The following is a 12,949-nucleotide window of genomic DNA, read 5'->3' as shown; positions in this document are numbered from 1 at the left end:
GTAGAAGTGGAGACAAATCCAAAAGGTTCAGAAAAGTGCACTTGCAGCCCAGCTCCCCATTTAAGAAATGTTGCCATAGAGTACATTGTTAGCTTTTAGGAGCGATTCTCAAAAGGGAGAATAACTAGGCCTTTTATCACAGGTTCCAGGGGCGGAATCCTGGCAGGCAATGATGGGTCAGCATAGTAACAAAATAGAGGTACGGGAGGTCTGGCCTGGTGGAGATATGATCCCGACACCCTTCATCCCTTTACAGGAGGGATTTGGGGAGGGGTGCAGCCATCTAGGGCTGGTGTGAGGGATTTTACTGCACTGCAGGTAGGGCCTGGCAGGTCTGGGGAAGTCACACGCCAACTCAAGACAATGATTTCTGCACTAGTGGCATCCTGTGCTGTAGAGGAAACACTGCCCGAAGTATGTCCCTTGCTTCTCAAATGAGCGTGCTGAGGATGATGGCGAAATGGTCCCATTTGAGGTTGGTGATTTCTTGTTTTGCTGCTGTTGTTGCAACACTAGAAATGGAACCCAGGGCCTTGCACACCTCTCTAAGCTCTAACACTCAGACTCAGAACTGTTCACTAAGCCACTCAGTTTCTAGACACCCAGGCTAAGGATGGAAAAGCGCCTTTAGGAGTGTTAAGCGCCATCACTGGCCTGAGGCTACCCAGAAGGGAAGTGGTGACGTACCTTTCCGGAGGGTGTGGGGACTCTGGTCTGCAGGTGGCTGGCTGGGGCTGGCACCCGGTTGAGTCCCTGGTTGCGTCCCTGGACAGGTTGTCCCCTGGCTGGAGCCTGGACTTCCTTTCTGCCCAGACCCTGGAGACAGTTCCTTGCTTTTAGCAGTGCTGAAACACAAACACACAGGGCAGAGAGGTCCCGAGTTCAGTCGACTTCAGCACCCGCCTTGCCAAGTGTTATCCTACTGTTCTTCTGGGTCCCATTCCACTCTGTCCCAGCTCTAATCTTCTTGGTCCCTTTGTAAAAACCTTCAGAGGTGCCCCATAAGGTGATGGTCCTTTCTTGGAGCTCTCATGGCCTGAGTCCCACCCCCAGTGCCAACATCCTCTGCCCTCAAGGAGGCCATGAGCAATGGAAGGGCAGAGCCTCTGAGTGTCCCTACTCTAATCTGTCATCAACATGGGCATTCTAGGACATTCCGAATCTGGAACACCAAAATGTTCTTTTCTCTTTGATTGACAGGGCATACCAGAGCCAAGAGGATTCAATAGGGTGAGCGTGCCAGCAAGGACTGATGACTTGGCCTCAGGCTGTCCTGGGCATGGCCAGAGCTCTCCCATGATGGCCTCCATCACTTCCCCAGGCAGGGGAGGAATTCTGTGAGCCATCCTCAAACTCAGTGGCAGATCCCAGCAGTTGGCAGGGTCAATGCTAACCCAGGCCGTGGTCCCACATGTGGGCCATTTCAAGTCCTGGTCCTCCGGGCTTAGAGGAAGGTGAGTCAATGGTGGAGAGGGACCCTGCCCTCTAGAGTCCCTCAGACTGACAAAGGGACACCAAGATCACCAGGTCCCTAAGAGGATTCCTCCTCACAACTAGGCTCTTCATCAGACCCTGGCCTGAGGATAAAGTACATGTTAGGAGACAACCTACTCTACTGCATAAGCAAACCCATGGCAGATCCCCATTCCCTGCCAGCCTCCAGTGTGCCATCTGTGGGAGATCTCACTATACTCCCTATGTTCCCCTATAGGATCTCACTCCTTTTCACCAAAATACTCCAGGTAGCTCCTAGTGAATCAGGAGAGGTGCTGCTCTGGAGCTGGGAGATATTTGACATCCTCCCTCGATTGTGATACTCTTAAAGAGTATAGTGTGGAGGGTCTGGGAACCTAAACCTATAGCAATGGCTGTTTCTTCCCCCACAAAAGCAGCTACAGCCTATTTCTTTCCTAAACTCATTCAGAAACTCCAAATATACATGGGGACATGCCATGGGGACACGCCACACTTCCCTAACAGAAGTCACAATGGCATCTGATTGTAATAATAAGAATATTCTACTCATGACCACTGAGGAAGACTAGAAGCAGGGACCTGGGCCAGAACAGGAAGTCATTAAGTAGTTTTCTTCATGGGAAGGAAGGAAGGAAAGACCCACTCAAGGTGGTGATGCTTTCTCTCCCTTGTAGGATGAGTTTTCCATGACACCCGGGGAATTCTCCAAGAGGAGACTATCAACTTAAATCCAAAGGAACCCAAAGAGCGAAAGTTCCTTTTTCTATTTCATCAATGAAAATAGAAGGAAAAAAAAAATAGAAAACTGTTGAGTCACTCAGACTGGACAGAAACTCATCTTTGATTCTTCTTTAGTCTCAAGGTCACCTGGCACGTGGGCATTAATCCAAATGACTACCTCCCCTTCCATCCATCTCTGTCACCATCAAGAGGAAGTTAAAACAATCAACCAAAGAAAACCACCAAACAGTCCAACCAAAAGACTCCTGGGTGGGGTAAGGGGGGTCCAGACGCTCCTCCTGGGTCTAGATAAGACATCTATCAAGAAATCATCCACCTCGTCTTTCTGTTCCCTCCCACCTGGTCCACTTTCCCCAGCACAGAAACGGGTATTTACCTACTTAACCTGGCTCCTCTCTCCCCAGCATAGGTGCAGCTGACCCCATGGGAGAGGTGGGGTGGAGGGTGGCTATTGGGAGCACTAGATGAAGGAGGCATGGGAAAGGCACATCTGAGGACAGGTTAGATCCAGGGACACATGACTGGATGCCAAGGGGCAGGAAGCAGAGTTTGAGGTCAGCATGCATGCCAAGCAGAGGAGCAGGACACAGGAAGAGCCTGGCTGGACAGAACAGCCAGCCTAGAATGGAGGGAGCTGAAGGCAGGGCTGGGCCAGGAGGGGAGAGGGAGGGCTTGCCATCCTCAGGGGAAGGGAGAGATGTCACAGGAATCCAGCAACTACAGGAAGCACCATCTGTGCTGCAAATGTCCAGAAAACAGAAAACAAAACAATGGAATACCCATTTCTACTGGGAAGAATCTACAGAAAGAGAGAAAAAGAGGGTACCATAGGAAAATGAGAACAAAACACACAGAACCAACTGTCCAGGAAGAGTAGCATACAGAGCAACGTAGCTGACCTCTGAAATACACTTGAACCAGCGGGTGACGTTCCCTACCCATGAGTGACTCTGCAAGGCCACCCATCCATAACATTCCTGGAATGCATTCAGAGCCCGAGGGGGATCCATCTTCAAGGGCATTTTTAAAGAAATATCATTTATATGCCAAACATCATATGGCACTGAGTCTCCTTTATAAAATGGGAAATCAGGATGACAGGGGACAGTGTGCTAAGAGGGGATCATCAGAGCTAATCTCCTATCTACTTGCCTCTCTCTCCTGGTCAGCAGCCTGTCTCTGCTTCTCCACCGAATTCCCTGTGCCCTTTTCTGTACCTCTCCTATAGATCTGAAGCCCAGCAAGAGTTCCACAGCGGAACCCAGCATCCTGAGTTGCAGCATCAGCAACAACCCCCGCGCTCTGTGTCAAGTCCCCCTGCCAAACGCTGAATCATCCCGTTCCCTTTATTTCCTCATTTCACAGTAAAAATACCTTCTACTTATTAAAGAATAAAAAATGATTTGCAATCCCCTCATTAGGGGGTTGAAATGGGAGTGTGTGTGAGTGTGTATTTCGAAAACACTGAATCAAAAGTTTTGGTTCCCAAGAACCCAAAATCCATACCTCCTCTCCAGTGGCCACGGGGACACGCCACACTTCCCTAACAGAAGTCACAATGGCATCTGATTGTAAGTACTTTTTCTAGTCCTCTAAATTGTTGTTAGATAACAGAACAGGATAGCAGTTTTTCAAGATGTAGTTCTTGCTTCCAGAGTCCCCCCACGGACAAGACCCAAAGGATGGGTCTCCTTCCCCTGTGCTCCTGTGTGTGCATAACCCAGGCTGGGGTTATCTGTCAGAGCCCATTTCTGGAATGTGAACCCCTTAAGGGCAGTGATTATATCTTGTTATTCTGGACACAGAAACTTCTGCTCATGTTCACGGAACTACTGATGGAATGAACTTGAATTCTCTCTCCCTCTCCCTTCTCCTTGAAGAATGGAAATTCAACCATGCAGCATCCTGTAGAGGTACCAGGCCCAGCATGACTACGTCACCATCATTCCTTGCCTTACTTAGATCCACTTTAGCAGCAAAAACAGCCACTACAAACCTAAAGGTAGAGGAGAGGGAGGGGTAAAGGATGAAATTCTAAATTGTAAAAGAAGAAAATTATAAAGGCACAGGAAGGGGAAATGGAGAGCTAAGGATCATAATTCCTCACACTGCTTTAGCAAGCTGCCATCTTCTATGTTTGCTTGGGGATGCCATTCTTGGAAAGTCTGGACTAGGTGGTAAGCCAAGGAGCTGGGGATGGCTGATCTTGTGCCAGCGGGAAGCAGAAAGCCAAACGTGAATGCTGAGAAATGATGGCGGGGATGTCAAATCCAAGAGGCGTCAAGTGTGCTGCGGCAAGCCCAGACACCCTCTGCTCAGGCCAACCAGCCCACCCCTAGACAGCAGTAGCAGGCGCTTACCTGGTGCGCTCAGGCACGGGCTGCAGGCCCACGCCGGATGGAGAGAGCGCAGGAGCTGCGGGACTGTCGGGCACCTGCTCCAGTAGGGGCGATGGCAGAGGCACAGCAAGCTCTGCGGGCGGGGCGGGAGGCTGCATGGAGGGCGGGGCGCAGGATGCTTTCCGACCAGCTGAGGAGCCTCTTCGAGCCACCCAAGATGTATCCATGACCCTCACACCCATGCTGGCGAGGGATACAAAGATACCTGCTTACCCACGCGTGACAGGTGACAGGCTCCCTCCCCCACGAAACGGAGACATTCAAGCAGGTCCGTGTTAGGAGAAGAGCAGCACAGCCTTAGCACCCTCCTGGGCCTGGGAAGCGATGCGCAGCGGTAGGGGAATGGCCAGCAACGCTCCAAGCGCCCAGGCTGCTGGGGGCCAGCGAAGATGCAGCCCCTGCGGCCCACGCTTGGCAGGAGCAGCCCTCCCACAGTGGCAAGGCTGCAGCAGGGCACAGTCAGCAGCTTGGGAGTTGACGAGCCGTATGTCAACCCTCTGCCAAAGCCAGCTGTCCTTGAGATAATGGCCCAACAAGCTCCCTGGGTGTGGAATCCAAGCTGTTCTCAGAGCACAATGTGACCTAACTGGGGTGGGTGGGTGGGGGAGGATGTCCACTTCCCCCAAATGGGAGAAGGAGGTGGGTGGGGCAAGGACAGAGAGCACCAGACTAGAACACTGAACCAACCAGCAGGAGACATCTAAATAGTCTTCTGTTTGTAATGTGGGATTTGGCCCCTGATCCACCACTGTTGTGCACCTGGCCACATCACAACCTCTGCCGGCCACACCTGCTTGCCTACATAGCGGGGGAAGGGGCTGCTCATGCCTATGGTCCTTCCAGGCTTTGAATCTATTTTAATGATGGGCACACAGCTTCAAGTAAGTCGGCCAAGCAACCAAACGTGGCACATTCACCTTCTCACAGAGCTCACTACAACACAGTTGGCTTAGTTTGAAATTGAATTTGGCCTTGTAGCTACCAGAGGATACTGTACCTTTGGATTTTCCTAAGGCTGCAGGGACAGAAACATACAGATATTAGTGTCAACAAATCTATACCTTCCTTTGGACATAAGGGTTGTCTTTCTGCAGGGGGGGGGGTCTCTTGCCATGGTCAGGGTTTTGGGAGGGGTTTTTATTGTGCCATTAAATTATTACAATTTGCTTGGTTAAAGTGATTTTGCTGTTTATAGAGGTGAAAATCACACAGGTGAATAAAGAGAGCAGCCAAGAGTCAGTATTACTGAGGGTTGGGGAGAAGTCATAATGAAAAAAGAAATTGGTACAAGTAGCCATTTGCCCTCTTCTGAGTCCTATGGACTTGGGAAGGAGGTTGGTTTTCATTGGACAACTGGTCCTATGATTCTTAGACAAGGGATTCATTGACTCAGGTAGAAGCTCACATTTTTAGTAGGAAAGGAGAAAACACTCTCCATGCCTGCATTTGTCTCTAGTATTTATATGCACAGTCGGGTGGTGGTACCAGGGCTGTATGTGCTTACACTGGCCTCACTCTACCAAATGGTCATCTGCACTGGTCAGAAGCACCAAGGTAAAATCTTGCTCATGTAAAATGGTCATATTTACCTTGACACAGTATTAAAAACAAAAAGTTTAATTTCAAAGATTGGATGCAGCAGATGGGGTCTGGGGACAGATTCTTGACACACTTCCTCCCAAGGATCGCCAGAGACCCTTTTACATCTTATACATATAGACGTACACTTAGTTGACACTTTTCATCTCCCTTGGATTCCTTAAAATGGACGGGGTGTAGGAGGGATGTCTTTTTCCAGGATCCACTAGCTTTCAAGTCATTTGGGTTATAAGAACCTTCTGTAAGCTGTCCAGAAACCCTCTTGGAGGCTACTCAAACTTCTGGGCCAGAGCCCCATGTTTGCCCCCTTATATTTAAAGTGGGTTGTGGGGGATTCTCAACCTATGCTTTCAGGCTTCAGAATTTATCAGGATGAAAAGAGTAAAAGATTTACTCTTTTACTTGGGGAAAAAAGAGCTAGTAACACTTAGTTGCAATGGTCAGTAAGGATGGCAGGAGTATGAGATATGTCCTATGGTGACCAGCAAAAAGAACCCTGAAAGATGCAAATCCCACCCTATCTTCTCTTCCTTGCCCTATTCCACTCTGCTTGGAAAGATCGTTCCCATGGATTGTGGGGAGGGTCAGGATCAGGACTGGTGAGGGGGTGCCTTCTATTTCCAATGGCATCTTACATCCTCAGACTCCAGGCTACCAAGAGAAGGAGCAGCTTGGGCATGGGGTGGGTGGGTACCAACGGAAACCTGCTAACTATCACTGGGAAAGGTCAGCAACTGAGAAACATGAGCTGCATGTATTCTTTTGCCTTTACAAAGAGGCTGCTGTCTTCTAAGTAATCACTACTCTGACAGCTGAAACCATTCTCTTACGGACGACAGCACCGCATGCTCACGGTGAACACGCATCCAATGTTCACTGACATTTCCGGTAACATAAATCTTTACAGAGCAGGCCAATCACACAGGCAGCAGCAGCTACACATTTAGAGGCCTAAGTTTATTTACCTCTAGAAGCACAGTGGTATACTGAAATGTCTGTATGTCTAAATAAAACTCAGCTCAGAGACAGGAATTACAAAATTGGTCAGTATGCTGCCAAGGAGGGGAACCTGCTCACAAATTGGGAACTTCAATGAGAAGGTTGTATCAAGAATTCACAAGTTTCTATTCATCACTGAATTAAATAAAGAAGCTACAATAGCCAGGCTCAAGGAGCTGCTTGTGAGTTTTTTGGTTTGGTTTTGTTGTTGTTTTAGTACTGAGGTTTGAACCCAGGGCACTTCACTGCTGAGCAAAATCTCCACGTTTTTTTTTGTTTTTTCCTTTTGACACAGTGTCTCACTAAGTTGCCGAGACTGGTCTCAAACTTAGGATCCTCCTGCCTCAGCCTCCCAAGTCACTGGGATTACAAGCATGCATCACTATGCCCAGCTTGTGTTTCTTAGGAGACAACAAATGGAAGAGGAATTAATACAAGAACAACTGACTTTGGTAGATGCTGCTGCATGGAGACCTCAAGTCATTCTAGAGGTCAAGACTTCCCATGGCCTGCTGCTTCTGGTGAAAACTGAGTGACTCAGCTTCATAAGTGAAGTTGAATCAAGGTGAAAGCAAGGAGCCAGGGGCTGAGAAGAACCTCTAAGAAGCAAAGGTCTTGGAAGTCAATGAGCAGGAGGCACAAGGCAGAGTCCAGGAGCCACCCTTTGGGTAAGTGGCTTTTCTGGCTCTTCTGTGCCAGCAAGGTGACAGGGGTGGAGGGCTTGCAGAATCAGGGCAGGTGAGCCTGAGAGGCTGTCTTCATTGCTCTTTTTTACAGTAAGAAGGTTAGGGACGAGGAATCTAGAGTTGTCACCTGCCTTCAGGGAGCATGCCACATGACAAGTCTTCAGGCAGCCCCACTACAGTATAATCCTCGCTGCTTCACTCCTCCCTGCCCATCGGCATCTTATGTTTCTAAGAGGTCTGCCATAACCCACACTTTTGTATTTTTCATGAAATTCTAATAAGGAATACGTTCTGAAATGTCCTCAACCTCCAGGCCCAATTAAGAGACTCACTGACACAACAGAGCTCTCATCTACAGAATAAGGCAAATACTTTCCTCCCTGCTTCCAGCATTTTCAAGAAGGTCATTATCAATATTGGATGCTAAGATAAATTTAGCATGTACTTGCACTATTACCTAGTGGCAAAAGCTGAACGTGGATATAATAGGTCCCAGGATTATTATATTATAGTAACTATGATGTATCCCCTCACAGTTCTGGAGGCTAGAAGTCCAGAATCAGTACCTCTAAGGTCAACTGAGGTGTTGGCAGGGCTGTGTTCTCTCCAGGGGCTCCAGAGAATCCCCCTGTGCCTCATTGAGCTAATGGTAGCTGCTGATTTTTCTTGGCTTGTGACTACCATCTTCAAATCTCTCTGTTCCATTTTCAAATCTCCTCTGTGTAGTATAGTGAAATCTACCCTGTCTCCTTCCTCTAAAGATGTGCGTTATGTCACATAGGGCACAGGGTAATCCAGAGTAATCTCCTTATTTCAACATCCCTATTTTTATTATTATTTTTAATGTTTATTTTTTTGGTGCCAGGGATTGAACCCAGGGACTATCACAATGAGGTCTATCACAATGATGAGAATATGTATGTGAGCACCTGAATCTGATCCTGTGATTTGCTACAGAAACTCAGCATCCTGTGTCATCATGAACCAAAAAGGCATCAGAAACAAAGCTCTAAGTCACGAGGGGAGCAAACTACCTTATATGATATCTAGGATGTAGAAGCCATTAGTCCAGGAAAATGTCATTGACATTGCTGCAGAACTTACCATTTCTTTAACACTTCTATCAGGTTTATCTGCCCAGAATTTTTTTTTTTTTTTTAAAGTAACAGTTCTATTTTTTTCTTTACCTTTTTTTTGTAATTGTTCCATTTTCTTAAAGTAACATTTTTATTGATATATAACTTAACTTATATATATCAATATATAATTTATATAATTACATACATATTTTACATGTGTGTGTGTGTGTGTAATTTTCTTTTATTAACCTGGCCAAAAAAACTTCCATAATATGAGCTTTCATTAGTCAGTGTTTCAATGGGTAGTTTGAAGACTTCAGGATTTTAAAATCTCAGAAATGGGGAGAAATATGGAGGATTTCCCTAACATTGCTAAAACAAGAATTCAACCGATGTAAATTATTTCCTTCTCCCCTAAAAAACCTACAATTTGGGGTTTTTTGTTCCCTGAAAGCCAGTTTAGAAATGATCACCAAAAGTTCACTACATCCTAAAGCACACACAGTCATGTGCTGCTGAACGGCAGTACATGTTCTGAGAACTGTTGTCATTGAGCAATTCCACTGTTGTGCAACTGGAGTGTACTTACACAAACTAAGATGGTATGACGTCTCTAGGTGATATGCATGTCATACATGTGGTCCATCGTAGACGAAATATCATTATGTGGCACACACACGTGGTATGCCAAGGCTTAGCCTCTATCAGTTCTTTGAGGGTTACCCTAAACCAGGAAGATCTCCACCTCATGTGAAATGCAATGTCAAAATATACACAATATATTTTACTTCATGTAGAACAATAATTTATATAGTGCATCTCCTAGACCCTCCGAGTAGATAGTGGCAATTTCAACTTTAGATCAGAATGGCACACGGAAGGGACATCTCATTTACAAAGTTCTGAAATAAGAGGACTTTGTTAATGTTTTTGCATTTGCCCATGTCTGTAGGGGGCCAATGGTACTTGACTATCCTGGTGATTTGCTAACTCCCTCGTCGAAGACATGTGAATTGCTTTTTAGGGAAAATAGAATCAGAACAGGTCTGGCAAGACAGAGTAGTCCTCGTTGATGCAGAAACACCCAGGACCAAATCTGAGGTGTTCTCTATATCCCCTGCCCAGACAAGCACTGACCCTCAAGGGCAGCTCCTCATGTAGTGAATGTCATGAAGGAACTGAATTACTACTTAGAATGAGATTTAAAAATAAATTCCAGTGCATTGTCTAATTCTCTGCCTCTGCTTCTCCCAGATTCCAATTTCACTCCTTTTTCTGGGTTGAAGAAGTTTTTCCTTCCTTCCTTGAATGTTTAAGAACTTGATCTCTCCCTGCTAAACAGAGAACAATAAACTATAGCAATGTGCACAGAAACAGCCCCCACTGCCTCACACATACAGGTCACTGATCAGCAAGGTAACACTGGCCACCCTCAAGACTCCACCAGGACACAGGCTTGGGTCTCCTCTACAACTTCAGTCCCCAGTGCCAACTCTCATTTGGAATAAATAGGAGTGAAAAGGGAAACCCCCACATTTCCTTATTTCTAGGATTTTCACCCTTCCCTCCTAATCCCTTTGGGCCATTTGCCTTTCAAACAGATCTTTCTGGGTACCTGGTAGTTGATCAGAAAGGGGAATGTTTGCTGTTGTCTGAATTTCTGTTACTCTCATTCAGTGCTTTATGCTCCCATGTATCCTGAAGGAGCAGTTACTAAATTTTATTTTGTGGTGGTGATTTTAAATTCCCAGCCAAAGTTTACTCATTGGACCTGCTTGACCAAGCCAGGCAACCCATTTCTTCTGCATCAAGGATGCCCTACAGATTCTCATCCAGCCACAGACTTTGGTTGCCAAGGCAGAGCTAGTACTTCCCATGACTCATCAGAGCTTGTTGTAAAACCTGTTTCTGCCCATCTTACTTGCTACGAGAATCATATCATCTAGTCAAATATTATGTAAATTCATTTAATTTGAGTGTAAAAAGGGTTGTTCCTGTGCACTCTCACACGTGAAGTTGGATGCATTAATGAGTCTATTAAGAACTGCATTGAAGTAAGATAGGTGTCAAATATAAAAGACAGGGGGGAAAAAATCTCAAAAACCTATAAAAATTTTATGCTTGGAATGCACCAAATTTTAGGTTTTTCTCTCTAAAGAGACTGAAACTGAAAATGTTAAATTATGCATTAAAGGCATTATTTATGCAAGGATGTTTCTGAAGAGTGTAACACAATCAAAGTAAAGCCACAAAAGAATCAAGAAGTGATATACATTTACACATTTTTTTCTTTTTCTGGTGCTGGGGATGGAACCCAGGACTTCACACATGCTAATAAGTACATGCTCTTCCACTGAGCTAAACCCTCAGCTCCACATTTACACACTTTGAGTCAAAATGAAATACTTATGTATTTTTAAAAATTATCCTTATTGACCAACTTTAATTTCTTTGATGAGAACTAATCAATACTGATCACAATTGTCAGCTAAGAAAGCTATACTTAACTCTGGCCACAAGGGAGGCAAGCCAGAGAGACCCATTCCAGACAGCGCAGTTTCAAGAATGAGGTCAGGGTTCAATTGCTACCAGTCACCAAGATGTGGTAGTAAGTGCAACTTCCTATGTCAATCCTGTTTCTTTCCTTACCTTTCACTCCCTCCCCGCAACTCTCCCAATCCCCAAGACTGAAAAAGGGACACAGCTTCATACCCATCCTTTTTGTAAAACTCCAGCATCATATTATCCGTGGCGACACTGAGGGGCCGGCGGGCCTGCTCGGGCTGGCGCCGGTCAGCGGGGTCCATGTCTGGGGAGGGCATTGAGCTATAGTTGGCATTATGGTTCACGTGCACCGGACTCCCATAATTGCCTGTAATGTTGAACTCTATCTCTGCAGGGAAGAGAGAATTGGTATACTCACCTTAATAATATCATTTATCCTATTAATAGGACAAAGAAGAGAATACATGTGGTCACGTAGACTGACATTTAATTTAAAAAAAAAAGTGCATTTGTGCTTTTTTCAAAATCCAACAAAACTTAATAAAATAGAAGCCCTTGGATACTTTCTCAAAAAAGACAAAATCAGCTTAGTCAAACATCATGCTTTAGAGCAGTCCTAATGTAATCAGGAAAACAGCAACATCCACCCCGGCTATTTTTATTTATTATTATTTGAGAAGTGCTAGCCATTGAAATTGGTCATGAAAAAAGAGTCAATATTAAGATTTGTAAATGATAATATAGTCCTACTATAAAACTGAACGGGATACTTTTTTTTTTTTTAAGTTAGAAATAGGAAGAATTTTCACTGAGGTATTTATTGGTTCCCAAAGAGATACATTTTTTTCTTGGTCAGTGGGAATGGATGTGCTCTGCTCAATTCTGCCTGTCCATGATGTAATGAATCAGCTTATCCACAGCACGTGAAGAATTGTTGCCTTCGACTCTTATTTCCTTTATTTCTTTATCTTCGCTTCCTAGCCTCACCTAGCTTTGTGCCATCAATAGAGCTCTCAGAAGATCAGCCACTCAAACACGGTCAGCAGAAGAAAGATGGCCAAACTTCTTTGATTTCCTCTGAGGACTAGAGGAGTTCACCTTTGCTTGAGTTAGTGGATGTTGCTGCATAGCTAGAAGCATCCTCCTAATATTTACTACCCATAATGTCACAGTATCAGTTGTTTTGTTTTTTTTTTCCTCAGTAAACACTAAATTTAATGTAACCATTGCTCTCTCTTTAAAACTATCACCACTGCTAGATACGGTGACGAATACCTTAATCCCAGTGACTTGGGAGGCTGAGGCAGAGCTTGGGCAACACAGTGACTCTGTCTCAAAATAAAAGGTAAAAATGGGCTGAGGATGCGGCTCAGTGGTAGAGCACCATTGGGTTCAACCCCCAGTACCAAAAACAAACAAAAACAAAAATATCAGTCAAAGCTGAAAGACATGTACTTAGGCAGTG

The 12,949-nt window shown here is 45.5% G+C and overlaps 1 protein-coding gene across 2 annotated transcripts in view; it reads right to left on the bottom strand.

Moving 5' to 3' along the window:
- Arhgap44 (Rho GTPase activating protein 44) overlaps positions 1-12,949 on the bottom strand; it is a 172,662-nt gene that overhangs the window by 10,559 nt on the left and 149,154 nt on the right. Inside the window, exons 16-18 of one of the 2 annotated variants that reach the window (XM_076869168.1) lie at positions 11,692-11,872; positions 4,578-4,799; positions 688-845 (exon numbers count right to left, since the gene is read on the bottom strand). In XM_076869168.1, the coding sequence (XP_076725283.1) occupies positions 688-845; positions 4,578-4,799; positions 11,692-11,872 (561 nt within the window). The remainder of the gene's footprint in view (positions 1-687; positions 846-4,577; positions 4,800-11,691; positions 11,873-12,949) is intronic. The other variant, XM_076869167.1, reaches the window with a different exon arrangement.

Source organism: Callospermophilus lateralis, chromosome 11 (genome assembly GCF_048772815.1).
Source record: "Callospermophilus lateralis isolate mCalLat2 chromosome 11, mCalLat2.hap1, whole genome shotgun sequence".
Lineage (NCBI taxonomy): Eukaryota > Metazoa > Chordata > Mammalia > Rodentia > Sciuridae > Callospermophilus > Callospermophilus lateralis.
The sequence above is the reverse complement of the archived record's forward strand: the minus strand, read 5'-3'. Positions and strand labels throughout refer to the sequence as shown.